Below are 17,757 nucleotides of genomic sequence, written 5' to 3'. Positions count from 1 at the left end.
CGTCGCCTGGATCGGACTCTCCATGGATGCCAACGCCAACGAGGACATCTTCTGAAGTCGATCCCCTACACAACAAGTCAAATAAAATGCGATTGGAGAACTCTCCTCAACTCAGTACAATAATGAATGAATCGGTTTTTGAAATATGTGTTGTTGTTGTTGTTGATTGAATCACCGAGATCCAAAGATTTTATTAAAATTACATTATTACTGTTTTGGTATGAGTCATACCGTTTGACAAATGAGAAAGAGAAAAAAGAAACAGGGTGAAGATCAAAACCAGAATTACAAAATATTAGTTTTTAGCGAAAAAAATCCAAAATATAATTCTTGAATTCAATAAAAATTCAAACTTTGAAATCATGTTCCATAACCGGTAGCATTTGTTCGGTGACTTGTTTGACGGCCCATTGGAGGAAGAGAAGGACACCGGAGAGGCTGAAGCAGATGAAATAGTCGAGCCCTTCCATGAGAGAATGAGTGGTTTGGAGGAAGAACAGTGGAATGTACAGTACACCGAATAGCGACGTTAGGCCGTTGATGAGCTGGAAAATGGAGTTTGAGCTGGTAGTGTCGTTTTTTAGATCGCGGCCAAGAATTGCAATGCATGATAAACCACGACCACGGTTCTAGATCACAGCCGAGAATTGTCAATGTATGGTTTTCTAGACCACGGCCGAAAACTTTCAGTTTATAGTTTTCTAGACCAAATCCGAGAAATTTCAGTATTTCGTTTTCTAGGCCACGACCGAGAATAGCAATATTCGGTTTTCTAGGCCACGGCCGAGAAATCCAACACATGTTTTATTAAGCCATGTCCGAGAATTCAAACATTTCATTTAAAATTTTCTAGGCCACGACCGAGAATAGCAATATTCGGTTTTCTAGGCCACGGCCGAGAAATCCAACACATGTTTTATTAAGCCATGTCCGAGAATTCAAACATTTCATTTAAAATTTTCTAGGCCAGGACCGAGAATAGCAATATTCGGTTTTCTAGGTCACGGCCGAGAAATCCAACACATGTTTTATTAAGCCATGTCCGAGAATTCAAACATTTCATTTAAAATTTTCTAGGCCAGGACCGAGAATAGCAATATTCGGTTTTCTAGGTCACGGCCGAGAAATCCAACACATGTTTTATTAAGCCATGTCTGAGAATTCAAACATTTCATTTAAAATTTTGTAGGCCACGATGAAGAAAGTTCAATATTTGACTTTCCAGGCCATGGCTGAGAATTTTCAAAACTGGTTTTCTAGACCAAAACCGAGAAATTTCAGTATTTCGTTTTCTAGGCCACGACCGAGAATAGCAATATTCGGTTTTCTAGGTCATGGTCGAGAATTGCCTTATTTGATTTTATAGGTCACGGGCAATAATAGCGACAACTGGTTTTCTAGGTCACGGTCGAGAATTGCAATATTTGGTTTTCTAGGCCATGGCTGAGAATTGCAATATTTGGTTTTCTAGGCCACGGCCGAGGACCCTCTAGTTTTCCTGTACGAATATTTGGTTTTCAAGGTCGCGGCCGAAAATTCCAAAATTTGGCTTTGTAGGTCACGGTCCGGAAATTTCAATTTTTGAGTTTCTAGGCCACCGCAATAGAGAAGCTGGCTCACCACACTGAGCAGATATCCATGAAGAACGACTTCGTACGTTGACCCAATTTTTCGTTTCGCAATGCAAAACAACGAGAAGAGAAGTGCCGAAACGGAGCAGCACACGTGGATCCAGAACAGGATTCGGACGATCACACTGTCTCCCTCGATTTTGACTTTGTACAGGACTCTGGAATTTTTGAATTTTGTGTTTGAATTCCGATTAAGAATAAATAGATCCTAACTCCATAAGAAGATTTTTCCAATTAGATTGAAAGGGTGTTTTGGATGTTATTTTTGAAGGGATGATCCTGTGAATCCCGACGACTGGTATGAGGTACAAAAATCGCTCTAGATCATTCTAGACTACACAAAAACTTACGCCAGTAATGCTGAAAGAATGGTCTGGAGCATCGCCATGATTACTGTAGATGTGTAGAGCGAAAAAGAGCACATGTAGGTGCTCGGCGGTTTTTGAACAACAATCGAGTTGGCGGCCATCATTGTTTTTTTTGCTCTGTTGGATGGCTCTCTTCAGCAGTACATTCTTCCCGATTTCTGATGTTCTCCTCTTCTTATTTCCGTTCTGAAATCAGAAGTATTTTTTTATTTGTACATAGACAAAGAGAAAAGATATTGACGTAGAGAATGATGATTCATTTTGGAGAGAATACAAAAAAGGCAGGAGGAGTTCTTAGCAGAATACTAGAGAATTAAAGCACAGAAAAATTAGTCCAAGGCCTAAATATCGTCGAAGGCACATAAGTTCTAGGCTCAAAAGATCCTAGATCTCTTAAGATTCAAAGTTCTGAGGACTTCAGATTTGAAAAACATCAGAATTCTAAATCCTGTAGACTCTAGAGGCCTTTAAGACTTTTAAAAATTTACTGGAGCAGAATTTCAGAATCTCAGAATCTCAGATTTCCAAATTTTCGGAATTTCAAAATTTCAAAATTAATTTTTTTGATCCTCTCGATTTACAATTTTCCCAAATTTCAGAAATTCGAAAAAAAATTAGGATTCGAAAAATATTTAGAGTTTTTTATTTTTTATTTTTAAATTTAGGAATTTCCGAAGTTTTGAATTTTTTAGATTTTCCGAATTTCTGGAATTCCAAAATTCTGAGATTCTGAGATTCTGTGGTTCTGGGATTCCAAAATTCTGAGATTCTGAGATTCTGTGGTTCTGGGATTCTGAAATTCTGAGATTTTGAGATTCTGAGATTCTGAGATTCTGAGATTCCGAAAAACAACAATTTTGAAATTCTGAAAATCGGAAAATCTGAGATTCGTTAAGTCTGAGATACTAGATCAATGTATCTTAGATATTATGGGACCTTTATCCTAAGGATCCTATATCCTATGAAGATCCTATGGATTCTAGATTCTGAAGATCCTGGATCCTCAAAGTTCTATTTCTAGATAAAAGTTCGAATTCTAGATTCTAAGAATTTCGAATTGTAAGAGTACAAAGTTCAAGAGATACGGAACGCGCTCGATTCCAAAAGTTCAAAAATTCTAAAATCCTGGATTCCAAATTTCTCAAATTTTAAACAAAAAAGGGCCAATTTAAACAAAAAAGGGCCAAAAAAGGGCCAGCCAGAGCAAAAAAAAGAGTAGTTCTATACAAAATTAGAGATCAAAAATATCTTTTTTTTCTTAGAAAATACGGATACTCTTTCCCCAACGCACTTGAACGCACTTGAGAACGACTTCTGGGAGTAAAAAGGGAAGTGAAAAAAGAGGGAAACTCAAAAAAAAGAAATAGAAGAAGACGCAATTTCAGATGTCTCAAACAATTGCAGGTGTATGTATATGTAGACGAGAAGACGCTGAGGGGTCTTAGTGTGTTTATGGGGGCTAGAGCACATGTAAGTACGTGTGCTCCTCCGCTCATCATGTCTTCTTCTCCTTCTGCTTTTTTTTGCTCCAACGTGAGCTCTGTGCCGACAGGAGAGCACAGCCCCTGTGCGACTACTACTCGACTCTAATTGGCCCTAAACGCAAGTAAATTTTTAGAGGCAATGTATGTTTGTGTGTCTTTCTCTCTCTCTCTCGAGGAGTCTCTCTTTGGAAGGATTCACCTTTTTGCTTCCTGTTTTTTTTGTTTGGTTTCCGCCTGATGGGGAATAAAAAAAAATATAGGATAGAACGAAAAAAAAACTAAAGTTATATCGTATTCTTGTAAATTGAGTAACGCACGCCTACATAGATTCTAGAAAACATTTTAGAAGACGTGTAGGTGGCAATTAGGCATCTGAAATCAAGGGAGAGAAGTGTCAAATAGCAGAGAGAGAGTTATGCAAGTTGTTTGGTTTTTAGATTTGCAGATTACGAAAAATTTATATATAGCCTCGAGTTTTGATTTTGTGAATCTCGAGAAACAAATTTCAGAATTTTTTAAATTTTGAAACACAGTTCAGGACCTAAAATCTCAGACACAAGTACCGTATTTATAGAAGCTCCACCCTTTAAGTGCACTTTGAGCTCAATTATCTCGGTTGCCAGACAAGATACCAAAAAATGTTCAACTGATAAGATATTGGTGATATTATGATAAGTATATTATCAGTTGACAGATTTCTGATATCTCTCATAACCGAGCTAATTAAGCTCAAAATACCGTAGTTGCTGTTAGATTTGAAAATCTCGAAACTTTCAAATTTCGAAAACTTGAAATCTTCTAGCAAAGACCTCCAAAATGTCAAAGTACGAAATTCTGAATAATCGAAAATACTGAGATTCTGAGATTTTGAGATTTTGAGATTCTGAGATTCTGAGATTCTGAGATTCTGGGATTCTGAGATCTGAGATTCCGAGATTCTGAGATTCTGAGATTCTGAGATTCTGAGATTTTGAGATTCTGAGATTCTAAGATTCTGAGATTCTGAGATTTTGAGGTTCTGAGATTTTGAGATTCTGAGATTCTGAGATTCTGAGATTCTGAAATTCTGAGATTCTGAAATTCTGAGATTCTGAGATTCTGAGATTCTGAGATTCTGAGATTCTGAGATTCTGAGATTCTGAGATTCTGAGATTCTGAGATTCTGAGATTCTGGGATTCTGAGATCTGAGATTCCGAGATTCTGAGATTCTGAGATTCTGAGATTCTGAGATTTTGAGATTCTGAGATTCTAAGATTCTGGGATTCTGAGATCTGAGATTCTGAGATTCTGAGATTCTGAGATTCTGAGATTCTGAGATTCTGAGATTCTGAGATTTTGAGATTCTGAGATTTTGAGATTCTGAGATTCTGAGATTCTGAGATTCTGAGATTCTGAGATTCTGAAATTCTGAGATTCTGAAATTCTGAGATTCTGAGATTCTGAGAGTCTGAGATTCTGAGATTCTGAGATTCTGAGATTCTGAGATTCTGAGATTCTGAGATTCTGAGATGAAAATTATATTTAATCACAGAAACTACAGTAGTCTTTACAGTAAGCTCGAAAAAAAACAAAAATGTACAGTAGTCTGAGTTCAAATAACTCCAAAAACACTCTCTTCGAATACATATATACTTTTTTGTTTCCTAGAAAATCAAAAACCAAGAGCTGACCTAGAAAGAAATTCGACATGTATCAAAGCGCATATAAATCATTTTGAAAAATAATGCAACTCTCTTTTCTCTGCTCATATGAAAAACCCAAAATCAATGGAGGTATGCGAGAGGGAGTAAAGTGTAAATATGCTCATGAAGTAGAAGTATAAAATAAGGGTAAGGAGGAGCAGAAGGAGAGGAAAATGTGGAGAAGGCGAAAAGAAACGAAAAGAAAAAAGCGAAAAAGAATAATGAGCAGTGGGAATCTGTGTCTTTTCCCTGTGTTTTGAATTCCAGGAAAGTCTGCCTTCTGATTTTTGCATGAAAACTAGAATCTAGGAAATTGTCAAAATTACGGTAGCCGAGTTTTGGGAGTCTATTTGGAGTAAGGTTATGCATTCCTAAGTGACGGTGTACAGCAGTGATGGGAGGAAACGCATTTTACCGAAATACGGAAAACGGAAACGGAAACGGAATCGTTAATTTTATCCCCGAAAACGGAAACGGAAAAAAATTTTCAAAAATCGGGCGGAAAACGGAAAACTAAAACGGAAACGGAAGCGCAAAATGCCTGTTTTTCTTCTATTTTTCAGGATTTTTTCCATCAAACATGAAAATAAATACTTTTGAACGGTTAAAGACCATATTTGCCTCAATTTCCATGCGTTTTTTCAAGCCAGTTTCAGTTTGATGTTTTCTTTGTTTTTTACATTTTTCTCCGTTTCCGCTGTAAAAATTGACGATTTTTACGGAAAACGGAAACGGAATATGAAATAGAATTTCATATTTACGGAAACGGAAACTTGAAAAAACCTCTAAAAACCAGGCGGAAAACGGAAAACGGAAATTCCTCCCATCACTGGTGTACAGTAGTTAGTGTTAACACATTTCTGATTCCCGGCCCCTTATGATTGTCTAAACCTCTTACTTGGACATCTGATAATTGAGAATTTTCGAACAAAGTTAGAAAATTAAGAGCTTCAAAAATATTTGCAAACTGCTCAAAATGCTTTCAAAATCATATTCCAATCTTCTTGCCCCGCGAGGGTTCGAACCCCTAACCTCTAGATCGCCAGTCACCCCTTTACCCAGTTGAGCCAAAAGTGCAAAATACGGTAAATGGGTCATTTCGACGGGAAATGTTGTGCCGAATCTGATTATCTGATTGGTTCTGTTCTAAGGCTCCTAGAATTCAAGATAATTGCCAAAATCTGGGTCGATGCACCATGTTAGGGTTTTCAAAAAAAAGCCCTCCCACAGTGCGTTAGGTCGACCGCCGGTCGGCCGCCTAAGCTTGTGCCAACGTAGCTCAGTTGGTAGCGACAAGTTCAAATCCTCGAGGGGCTCTATTCACCTTTAATGTGTTTTGTAGTAGAAAAAAAATGCGCCGAGCAATGGGAATTGAAGCGAATGAGTGTCTATGTGTATGAGAGCTCCGAATTATTTTATTTCGACTTATCAAAAATTTATGAATGGAAATTCTATATGCTTCTTCGTGTCTGAAAGAAGAATAAGATGATGCTCCAAGAGGAAAAAAAAAGAAGAATGAAGGAAGCAAAAAAAAGGAAGCAAAATTTACTCGTTGGAAATTATCTATCGGGGTGGTTATGCATATGTCTAGTTCCCAACTAGGATAATACGGATTGTCAAGACGTATAAGAACTGATGGATGATGGGGATGAGGAGGAGCCGAACGACGACGACGACGTGTGTAGCGGATTAGAAGAAGAGAATGGATATAAAAATAAGAATATAAAAGAATATAGGGAACGGGAGGGGAAGACTACTTATCAGGCGGAGGAAATAGGCAAAAAGGTTTTCATTTTCATATAGAGGGATCAGCTTTCTTATTCGAAAAGAGCTAAGATTTTAGGACTACTCCGCCAATAATAATTCCTTGAAAGTGCGTTTTGATGAATGGTCGGTGATCGAGGTTGCGTCGGGATTTTAATATATTAAATTGAGTTGAAAATTTTGGAAATTTTATTGACAGCACTGCAATTTTAAAACGTTTATCAGTTTCATAAAATCAGTTTCAGAATTTTTGGTCATTTCGGACCATAAACTTTAAAACCATATATCTCATTTCCAGTCAAAGAAACCAAAAAGTTGTTAACTGATAAATTGTTTATCACAGTATCATAAACATTTTGTCAGTTGACAGATTTTCGACATCGCTCCTAGGAACCGAGATAAATAAACTCAAAGAGCACGTATAGGCTGCGCTTCTATTAGAGCAAGAACGGTATACTTTGCGCCAATTTTCCTCGTTTCCTGGGGAAGTTATCAAAAAATGGTCAATTAACAAAACGTTTTTGATAATTTGATAAATATTTTGTTAGTTGGCCATTTTTTGATTTCTTTCACAGAAAACGAGATAAGTTGATTCAAAGTTGAAAGTACTCTATTACAGAGTAACCAGGCATTGCGACATCTGGACACACAGACACACGGAAGATTCATGATTCCAAAGTGAACACATTCCACATAAAATGGCTAAAGATCCTAGACATCCGGTGACATCCTCCTGATGAAAATTTTCTTGAACTGGTGGAGGAAGTACTGTTAAAACAGGACGTCTCAAAAATGTTGACTCTATTCATCTCGCTTTCTGAAAAATATATCAAAAATCTGTCAACTGATAAATTATTTATCATAATATCACCAATATTTTATCAGTTGACACTTTTTGATATCTCTTTTAGGAACCGAGCTAATTGAGCTCAACGTACTGGGCTTTTAGAGCAAGTACGGTACCTGGAATAAAAAGCCCGCCTAACTTCGAACTCAATTATCTCGGTTCGATTAAATGATATCAAAAATTTTTTAACTGATAAATTGTTTATCATAGTATCACCAATCCTTTATTAGATGACACATTTTTGCTATTTCTCATAGAAACCGTGATAATTGAGCTCAAAGTATAGCGTACATATTTGCTCTCGTAGAGCTAACCACCCTACAACTAGAATTTGAGCTCAATATAATATTTTTATAATATTTTTAGTATAATATTTTTCGTTTCTTTTTTCAAGTTATTTTTACATACATGAGCTCACTGAGCTCATGCTCTGGCGGAGAGATTACAGAAAAACAGCAGAGGATGGCAGAGGATGGATGACATAATGAATTGAGGTGTGAGAAAAAACAAAGTGTGTGTGTGTGTGTGTGGAAAATATCAAGGGGAAAAAGGAGATCAAATATTTATTAGTTAGATGCACCATATTTCAATATTGGGGTATACTTTGACAATGATGCTCTATACATGTGCAAACCGATTGGTTGGGGATTGGATAAAGGAAGAGGGCCGGGGAAACAATGTGATGGAGTTCTGAAAGCCGAGTGGTTATGGAGGCGTTCGTAGTGGAGGCAAATCGAGGGCGGACGTGAGGATCAGAGAGGCAATCGATGACAAGGGTCCAGCTGGAATAGGAACTTTTAAAAAGAAATAAAATGTCATTAAGTTTTTAGCAAGATTCTCAAATGTCAACTTGTAACTTCTGGATAAAAGTAGGACAGGGTCAGGCTTTTGGATCTACCGTGCTTCCTCTAATAGAAGCTCACCATATATCTGCTCTTTGAGCTCAATTATCTCAATTTCTTTGAGAGATATCAAAAAGTAGTCAACAAAAAAAAATGTTTATCAGAATATCACCAATATTTTATCAGTTTACCACTTTTTGATAACTTTCATAGGAACCGAGTTAAGTTCGCTCAAACTTAGTGGCCCTTCAATTGGCTCATCGTTCAGAGGATACAACAACTCGGGGTACAACGGGTACAAAGTCATTTAGGCGTACGAAATCCACAGCTTGGGGATACAAAATCCGGATCTTTCAGGTATTTTGTACCTTCCCCAATTGAGAATTTTGTACATCCAAATTAAAGATTTTGTACCCCAATTACACCAAAATTGCTGTACCCTCTGGATAATTTGCTATCAAACTTGACAGTGTGGGGGGCCCTTCTATTGGAGGTTTTACGGGATAAATTGATCTGCTTGATTCTAGAATTATGTTCATCCAAAAAATACAAAAAAAACTTACACATCAAGCGGACAAGTTGGTGGACAAGAGAGACCCCGATCTGGGAGACGGAAGCTTCTGGAATGAAATTCTTTTAAAACATCTTGAAGACTTGATTTTAGGCCTCAAAGGACGGATTCAGGAGCATCCTAGGTTTTGAAGGACAGAGTCAAGAAGATTTTGAGCAAAAACTGAATGTTTTAAGTTCATTGTAAATTCACTAATCTCTACAAGTGCACTATGAGCATAATTATCTCACTTCCTGTGAAAGATATCAAAAATTTTTCAACTAATGAAATTTTTATCATAACATCAGCAACAATTTATCAGTTGACAACTTTTTGATATCTTTCACAGGAACCGAGATAAATTGGTTCAAAGTTAGGAAGCCCTTTTATTACAGGTTCTACGGTATGTCAGCTCGTCGTTTCTCTTTTCAACACAAATTAAAAATTAACTTTATCATTTAAAAAACATTATTTATGTACTGTGAGAAAACTCTGAATTTTGCTATTTGATTGATGTTTGATGGGCCCGACTTCAGAAGAGGTCCTCGTTGGCGTTGGCATCCATGGAGAGTCTGATCCAGGCGACGGCGGAGTAGGCAAGAGTCGACGCGACAAGGATGGCAGTGTAGATGGCGTTCATGGTTGTGGATCGTTTGGATCTTGGCTGCAACTGAAAAGCTCTCAGCTTTTATAGAATTCGATTTGTCATCATTTCGGTGGCGAGCTCCACGTGGAAAGATGTTATCGGTCAAAATGCTGACATATCGATTGCTATAAAAGCCGAAAGCTTTTCAGTTGATGCCAAGATCCAAACGATCCACAACCATGAACGCCATCTACACTGCCGTCCTCGTCGCATCGACTCTTGCCTACTCCGCCGTCGCCTGGATCGGACTCTCCATGGATGCCAACGCCAAAAAGGACCTCTTCTGAACAGATGCGGCCGACGAGTTCACCAATCAAAAAAAAAACAATTGTTTTGACATGCGAATGAAGATTTTATAAAATAAAGTTTTATAGAAAAATACAATTTATAGAACAAGCAGAAAACTCACTTCTTGATATCCTCCACAGACTTTCTGAAATGTGGCTGAGCTCCTAGTGTCAAACACTCCCAGATAAAAACTCCGAACATCCAAACATCATTCTCTGGCCGGTGCGGTGGTATTCGTTCAGCACAGCACAGGATTTCTGGTGGCATGTAGGCAACAATCGGTGTCGTGTACTCCAATCCACTTGGTGCCTCTCCGAAGTCTCCCAACTTCACTTCACACTTCTTGAGATCCGGTTCGGTGATAAGAACGTTTCTGGTTAGAATTCTTCCATGAGTTAGCTCTTGTCCAAACTCGTCTAGCTGGCTGTGAATGTATTTTAAAGCTTGTGACACTTGATAAAGGATGGATAACATGTCCTTGAGTTGGATTGGAGACCTATCGGAGTCTTCTTTTTCCTGGAAGCTTGTGGTTTTTAGAGAGTTTTCAGAGAATTTTTAGACCCAGAGCCTTAAAAAGGAGGGGGACAGAAGATTATTGGGAGTTATTTTTTTTAAGCGTCATCGTCCTTTCCTAATTCCCGACCATTAAGATTGTCTAGACCTCATATTTGGACACCTGATAATTGAGAATTTCTATAAAAACCAAAAATTAGAAGTTTATAAGCTTTCAAAATCATATTCCAATAATTTTACCCCGCGAGGGTTCGAACACCTGACCTCTAGATCGCCAGTCACCCCTCTACCCAGTTGAGCCAAAAATGCAAATTACGGTAAATGGGTCATTTCGATGGGAAATTTTGTGCCAAATCTGAATATCTGTTTAGTTCTGTTTTAGGGCTCCTAGAATTCAAGATAATCGCAAAAATCTGGGTAGATGCACCATGTTAGGGGTTTCAAAAAAACCCTCCCACAGCGCGTTCGTTCGACCGCCGGTCGGCCGCCTAAGCTTGTACCAACGTAGCTCAGCTGGTCGCGGAGCGGAATCTTTCAACAGAAGCTTTCAAAAACATATTCCAATAATTTCACCCCGCGAGGATTCGAACCCGTGACCTCTAGATCGCCAGTCGCCCCTCTACCCAGTTGAGCCAAAAGTGCAACATACGGTAAATGGGTCATTTCGATGTCAAATTTTGTGCTGAATCTGAATATCTACTTGGTTTTGTTCTAGGGTTTTTAGAACTCAAGATAATTGCAAAAAATCTGAGTGGATGCAGCAAAAAAGGAATTTCGAAAATCACAAAAAATCGGAGAATAGCTGAAAAACTAGGAATTTTCAAAAAATTCAGTGAATGCAAAGTTCTTAATCTAGGTCTGTTTCACGCCCTCCAACATTTACAAAGTGAACGGAAACTCCTGAAAATGGTCAAAATGGCTGAAAATCATTAGACCGCCTCTGCTTGCGCTACCGTAGCTCAGCTGGTAGCGGCGCGGCACTTCCAGCGGTGAGCCCACAAGTTCAACCCTTCGGGGGACTTTAATGATTTTCTTTGATGCCCCCCCCCCTTTAAAAAAACCACTTACCCTGATTTTATAGATAAAATAGTCGGCTAGAGTTCCTCCGGGAAGCCACTCCAACGCAATCATCGGTCGGAAGACTATAAAATCAAATCAGGTTAGATATCTAGTATTTTCACACTTTTCAATTCTTCCTTTTTCTTTTTTGTTGCTATTGAAAACGCAAAACTCACCACTGAAAGAGAGCTGTGAAACTGCGAGAAGTCGGATTAGATTAGGGTGGTCCAGCTTCGAAAGTCGAAGTGCATCCTCTAGAAGACTGATAGACTTTCCGACAATAGGAAAGCTGATCTGGAAATTGGATTTAAACTTTTTTTAGAATAGTTTTCAAAAAAGACCTTCACAGCAGTGGTAACTTTCGCATTGAATCTATTTCGAGTTTTCGGAAAAACGCCTCCACGAAAAATGAACCCATCAGAAGTTTGACCGATTTGATAGTCATCAACCTCGATGCTCTCCTCATCGATTAAATAATTTTTTAGCTCTCTTTCCAGCTGTTTCAGCCGCTTCTGATGGGGATACATACTATCCGACATTGGGATACACATCTTTTTGGATTCTGAAAAACTGATTTTTATAATTTTCAATTCCAAAAATTAATTTCCCTACTTTTACAAAAGAAGAATATCACAATGAGATATAATCCGGACATGGCAATGACTGTAGCATATGGTGTCATATAGGAAGCTGAGCAATTGTCATTTAGGACACTTGGAGGTGGTGGTGGGGTACTTTCCATTTTTGGAACGAAATTTTGAATTTAGGGTTCGAGTATCGTGAGAAAATGATGATGACCTTTGTGTACATGGTTGACTTAGAGAAGAGAGAACAGGTTATTGATTTTCGGAAGTTTCTATTCGGCGAAGAAGATAGGGAGAAGACGTTGGATGGCAGGTAGGAGACGCAGAATGTTGAAGACGTTGTATATTCTATAGATGATCGGGAAAGAGGATAGTACAGTTTGTATAGACAAGATTTTGAATAAATGGTCTGGATATTTAAGAGATAACTGGAACCTCAGTACCAGGCAGAACACCGTAAAACCCTGTAATCGAAAGCCCCACTAACCTTCAACTTTGAGTCGATTTATCTCGGTTCCTGTCCAAGATATCAAAAATTGGTCAACTGATAAAATGTTTTATGATAAACATTTTGTTCGCTACTTTTTGATATCTTTTACACAAAATGAGATAATCGAGCTTAAAATTGACGGTTTATTAGAGAGCTTAAGGTAATTTTAGGGTTTTACGGAGTTACGGAACGAATTTTCAGAACAAAAACTTCTAAATGTCAAAATAAAAATTCACAAGTTCCGAAAATTCACAAGTCCCGACTTAACCGGAAATTTCGCAAAAATTCAAAAAAATTAAAATTTTTTTTCCGGAAATTCTGAAATTCAGAACCGTCTGATGCTTTTTTTCGACATTTTAGAACTTTATAATTTTTTCCATATTTCTGTATTTCCATATAACGAAAAACCTGTAACCAGGACCCAAAATATCAGACATAGGTACCGTATCTGCTCTGAAAGATGCCCACCCATACGTCCAATTTGAGCGTCATTATCTCGGTTTCTATAAAAGATATCAAAAATGTATCAACTGATAAAATATTTGTGACATTATGATAAACAATTTATCAGTTGACAGATTTTTAATATCTTGCATAGGAACTGAGAGAAATTGGCCTCAAACTTAACAGTTAGCAAATTCCAAAAGCCACTCGAGGAGTTGAACTAGTGGGCTCACTTTTGGATGTCTCGAGTTACTACCAACCAGTGTTGAGCAAAAATATAATTTTGCTTCACGGATGACGGGAGACCGAAACGGAACAAAACATTTTTGACGGAAGAAGGAAACCGGAAGACGGAAAATCGAGGAATTGAAATTTTTAAATTTGAATTAGAAAGTATTTTAGATTCGAATTTTGGCATCGGTTTTGCAGATAGACGGAAAAAAATAATTTCGAAAAAGTTGACTCAAAATTCAACAAGTCCTGAAAAATCTTAGTCTTCCGTTTATTGTGATTTTTCCGGAGTTTACGGAAGACAGAAGACGGATCAAATTTTTCCGGACAGAAGACGGAAGCCGGAAGACGGGACAAAAAAAATCACGGAAGACGGTATTCCGCTCAACACTGCTACCAACTTAGCTAGTGGCGCAACATCGATCAATGTACACACGTCACGTCAAAAGGGATACCGTAGCTTCAAAAAACCCCGAAGTGTTCCTTACCTCCCCATCTTTACAACAAAATAACTCGACAACCTATTTTTTTGGATTTTGGAAATTGTGATTCTGATTTAAGAATCTCAAAATTGCTTCCGCCTAACAACGCCAACACAAAAGAACCTCAAATTGTTTTCGTTCCTATATTCATCAATCTATCGTTTCTGCTTATCGCTTCCCAACACGACGAAACAAAACATTTTATTAGTCGACTCCCAAAGGGACATCATATCTCCGCACCACAAAAAGCGACGCTATATGTATTCTCCTCAAAAAGTTCAGAAAAATGTTTTTGTGAAAAATGTTGTCTTCTCCTCCTCTCGCTATTCTTTTACCGGACTTTTTCGATTTCCTCATTCCTCTCGAGAGAATTATGAAGTCAATTCATCTTTGTCTCTACTCTCTCTCTCTCTCTCTCCGGAAAACGGGAAGCGGATCCTTTTCCAACTAATAAGCCAGCCGGAGCGTGCACTAATTCAATAACTTCCGACATCTTTAATTTTGAAAATAAGGAGAAGAAGAAGCACTCTTTCCCTTGCCAATTCGTCCTTCCTGTGCTCTTATCGTCATCTAGAATGTTTCTAGGGAAACGTATAGTCCTAAAAATAGGTGTATTCTAAAAATAGAGTCCTTTTATGAGTGTGTGATGTCATTGAAGATTTGAAGAATATGAAATTAGAGACAAATTTGAATATTGAGAATTCAAGAATCCTAGATATTGCTAGCCTATATGTTCTACAGAAACCACGATACCTTAGTTCCTCTGATGCAAGCCCACCCAACATGTCAACTTTGAGCTCAATTATCTCAATTCCTGCAAAAGATATCAAAAATTTGTCAACTGATAAACTGTTTATCATAAAATAACCAATATTTTACCAATTAACACATTTTTGATATCTCTTACAAGAACCGAGATAATCAAGCTTAAACAGCGCGCATCTTGGCGTTCCATCAGAGAGTTTACGGCTACTAGGTTCTCACTTTGAGCTTAATTATCTTAGCACCTGTAAGAGATATCAAAAATTGTTAGCTGACAAAATGTTTATCATAATATTATCAATATTTTATCAGTTGACAAAATTTTATTATTTTTTACAGAAATCGAGAAAATTAAGCTCAAAGTTGACGAGCTGGGAATCTATTAGTGGAAATACGGTAAATTTAGTCAAAGTAGATCAGACCCAAAGCTGGGGATTTCTATGTATTATTATGTCGACCCTGAATTCGAAAAACCCCGGAGTCCCAAGTTCCAATTACCATAAATTGATATGCTTCGAATTTCAAATATTGATGATCCCAAATTTCAAATCCCAAAAGTTATAGATCACAGAAGTGTTAGATTCTAAGGAACATTGGTCTGAGGATCTCAATCCAACAATTCCTAGATTTTAAGACTCCAATATGCCAATGACTCCAAATCGCAATGGCTCTGAAACCTCGTCATCCGTAAACCTCTTATAGAAGGGCCCCACACTGTCACATTTGATCCCTTATATCTCGGTTCCTATGCAAGGTATCAAAAATGCGTCAACTGACAAAACATTTTTGATATTATGATAAACAATTTATCAGTTGACCACTTTTTGATATCATACACAGGAATCGAGAAAAAATGACTCAAAGTAAAAGTTGGGGACCCTTCTATTAGGACCTTCTATTAGAGGGCTCTCCAGGTTTAGCGAATTTTCAATTCTTGTAACTTCTTTTATACCTTTTCTCATTCTCTTTTTTCTTTTCCACAACTTGCCCCTCTAATGAAATTGAATGCCACAAAGTTGTAGAAACGAGTACCTACTACCAAAGATATCAGTTTTCACAAAATGTCCGCCGAGCTCTTGTCACATTGTAACAGGGATTACATGTCATGTTGAAAAGTGTTTTCTAGTGCAATTTGAAATTCATAAATTATGCTTCTTTTTCTTTTACTTTTTCCTACAAATTTAGAATTCACAGGAAACGAGTGAGGAGCAACGCATAATCTTCTAATGGATGTGAGATTCCTCCTCTTTTTCTATATCTTGCGTATCCTACATTTTATAGAAGCATCAAAGAATTCAGAATTCAGAAGACATGTATCAGAATCCGTACAAGAAATAGAAGACGTTTATTCTTCTCCATTCTTTTCCTCTAACCAAATTCCTCGTGTCTATTTTCTCTTGTAGGGCCGAAATTCGAAAATCAAAGCGTGGCTCAATCGAATTATGGTCGTGTAGCTCGGTGGAAAGAGAAAAAGTGTCTTTCTTCAGAAACCGACTTTTTTTGTTCTCAACACTCGGCTCCTTTTTTTCGCTGAGCAAAAAAGCCCCCACTTTTTTTTTTAGAAAGTGAGTTCAAACTTGTCGAAATAAAAGTAGAGAGAGTACGTCAAAGTTCTCAACTCCACTGAGATTTAGTAATCTCTGTAGCACATTTATATGTCCATCAAATTTTTGTCATAAAGTTTTTTTTTCGATTTTTTTTATGGGAGAGAGTTTTTGAAGATGGCCACTATTCTGGTCATTTTAGGAATTTTAACATTTTTTAGATCCTCAGTATCAAAATCTCAGAATCCCAAAACCAAAATCTTTGAATCTCAGAATCTTGGGCCATGCAAGTTTTTGGGTTTCCTGAATTATTCTTTTTTTTTGAAATTTTTTTTTAATTTCTCGGAACTTTTGAAATTTCTAATTTTCTGGAACTTCTGAATTTTTTGAAAGCTTTGGACATTTTTGTTTGAGTTTTCCAATTTTCTGACCATCTTTAAAAAATTCGGGATTTTCCGAAATTTAGAATTTTTCAAATGATTTTGAGAAGTTTGGTATGTCCGAAATTTCTGGAAATTCTGAAAACTCGAGCTTTCTTTTTCGATGCTTTTTGCATTTCGTAAAAAATAGAATCTCAGAATCTCAGGATCTCAGAATCTCAGTATCTCAGGATCTCAGAATCTCAGAATCTCAGAATTTCAGTATCTCAGAATCTCAGAATCTCAAAATCTCCGAATCTCAAAATCTCAGAATCTCAGAATCTCAGAATCTCAGAATCTCAGAATCTCAGAATCTCCGAATCTCAAAATCTCAGAATCTCAAAATCTCGGAATTTTAGAATCCCAGAATCTCAGAATCTCAGAATGTCAGAATCTCAGAATCTCGGAATTTCAGAATCCCAGAATCTCAGAATCTCAGAATCTAAGTATCTCAGGAATCTCAGGAATCTCAGAATCTCAGGAATCTCAGGAATCTCAGAATCTCAGGCATCTCAGAATCTCAGAATTCCAGAAATTCAAAAAAAAAATTTTTTTTCTGGGTTTTTCGATTTTTTCGAACATAACTGTTTGCGGAAAATTGATTAAGAAATTTAAAAAATTCGAAAAGTTCTGAAATTCCAAAAAGTTTTTTTTTCGAATTTGCGAACTTCCCATTCCAAGAAATTCAAGCCCAAAACTCTAAACCAAAGGATCTAGAATCCAAAGGTGCTCCAGAAGACCCTTAGGATCTATAGGATCCATAGAATATAGTATCCAGAAGATCGGAAATCCTCGTTTTCCAGTAATTTCTTTCTACTGAAAACACCAAAAATTCCAGTTATTGTTATCTATAATTTTCCCTGTGGACCGGCTACCTGTCTCTACCCCACAAAAATATTCATTTTTATATACGAATTTCACTAAATACAAAAACAAAAAACGTCTCTTCTCTCGTTTCGTACACGTATTATATAACTAAAATTTAATAACAGCCCTTCGTCTTATAAATAAAACCAAAATCTATTCCTGGTTGCCCCTGGATATTCATGAATCCCCTCTTCACCTGCTTTGTCCTTAAATTTTCTAATTTCATTTTCTTCTTTTTCTAATTTCAATTTGGAATTTT

General features: G+C 37.2%; 3 protein-coding genes across 3 annotated transcripts; all 3 read right to left on the bottom strand.

Annotated features, from left to right (window-relative positions):
• Window positions 1-347: 347 nt before the first annotated feature.
• CBG20559 lies at window positions 348-2,100 on the bottom strand (the record flags this gene model as incomplete). Its single annotated transcript, XM_002635528.1, has 3 exons — window positions 348-545; window positions 1,621-1,789; window positions 1,982-2,100. The coding sequence occupies 3 exons, from the start codon at window positions 2,098-2,100 to the stop codon at window positions 348-350; spliced, it is 486 nt and encodes a 161-aa protein (XP_002635574.1).
• A 2,202-nt stretch (window positions 2,101-4,302) lies between these two features.
• On the bottom strand, window positions 4,303-6,264 carry CBG20558 (the record flags this gene model as incomplete). The annotated part of the gene is made up of 2 exons (XM_002635527.1): window positions 4,303-4,971; window positions 6,199-6,264. The coding sequence occupies 2 exons, from the start codon at window positions 6,262-6,264 to the stop codon at window positions 4,303-4,305; spliced, it is 735 nt and encodes a 244-aa protein (XP_002635573.1).
• Window positions 6,265-8,363: 2,099 nt separating this feature from the next.
• CBG20555 lies at window positions 8,364-12,417 on the bottom strand (the record flags this gene model as incomplete). The annotated part of the gene is made up of 7 exons (XM_045236686.1): window positions 8,364-8,559; window positions 9,183-9,239; window positions 10,225-10,619; window positions 11,685-11,758; window positions 11,852-11,969; window positions 12,017-12,237; window positions 12,288-12,417. The coding sequence occupies 7 exons, from the start codon at window positions 12,415-12,417 to the stop codon at window positions 8,364-8,366; spliced, it is 1,191 nt and encodes a 396-aa protein (XP_045097081.1).
• Window positions 12,418-17,757: the final 5,340 nt, after the last annotated feature.

This window comes from Caenorhabditis briggsae (genome assembly GCF_000004555.2).
Source record: "Caenorhabditis briggsae complete genome, chrV, whole genome shotgun sequence".
In the NCBI taxonomy this organism is placed as follows: Eukaryota; Metazoa; Nematoda; class Chromadorea; order Rhabditida; family Rhabditidae; genus Caenorhabditis; species Caenorhabditis briggsae.
Note: the sequence above shows the minus strand (reverse complement) of the source record. Positions and strands in the feature narration are given on the sequence as shown.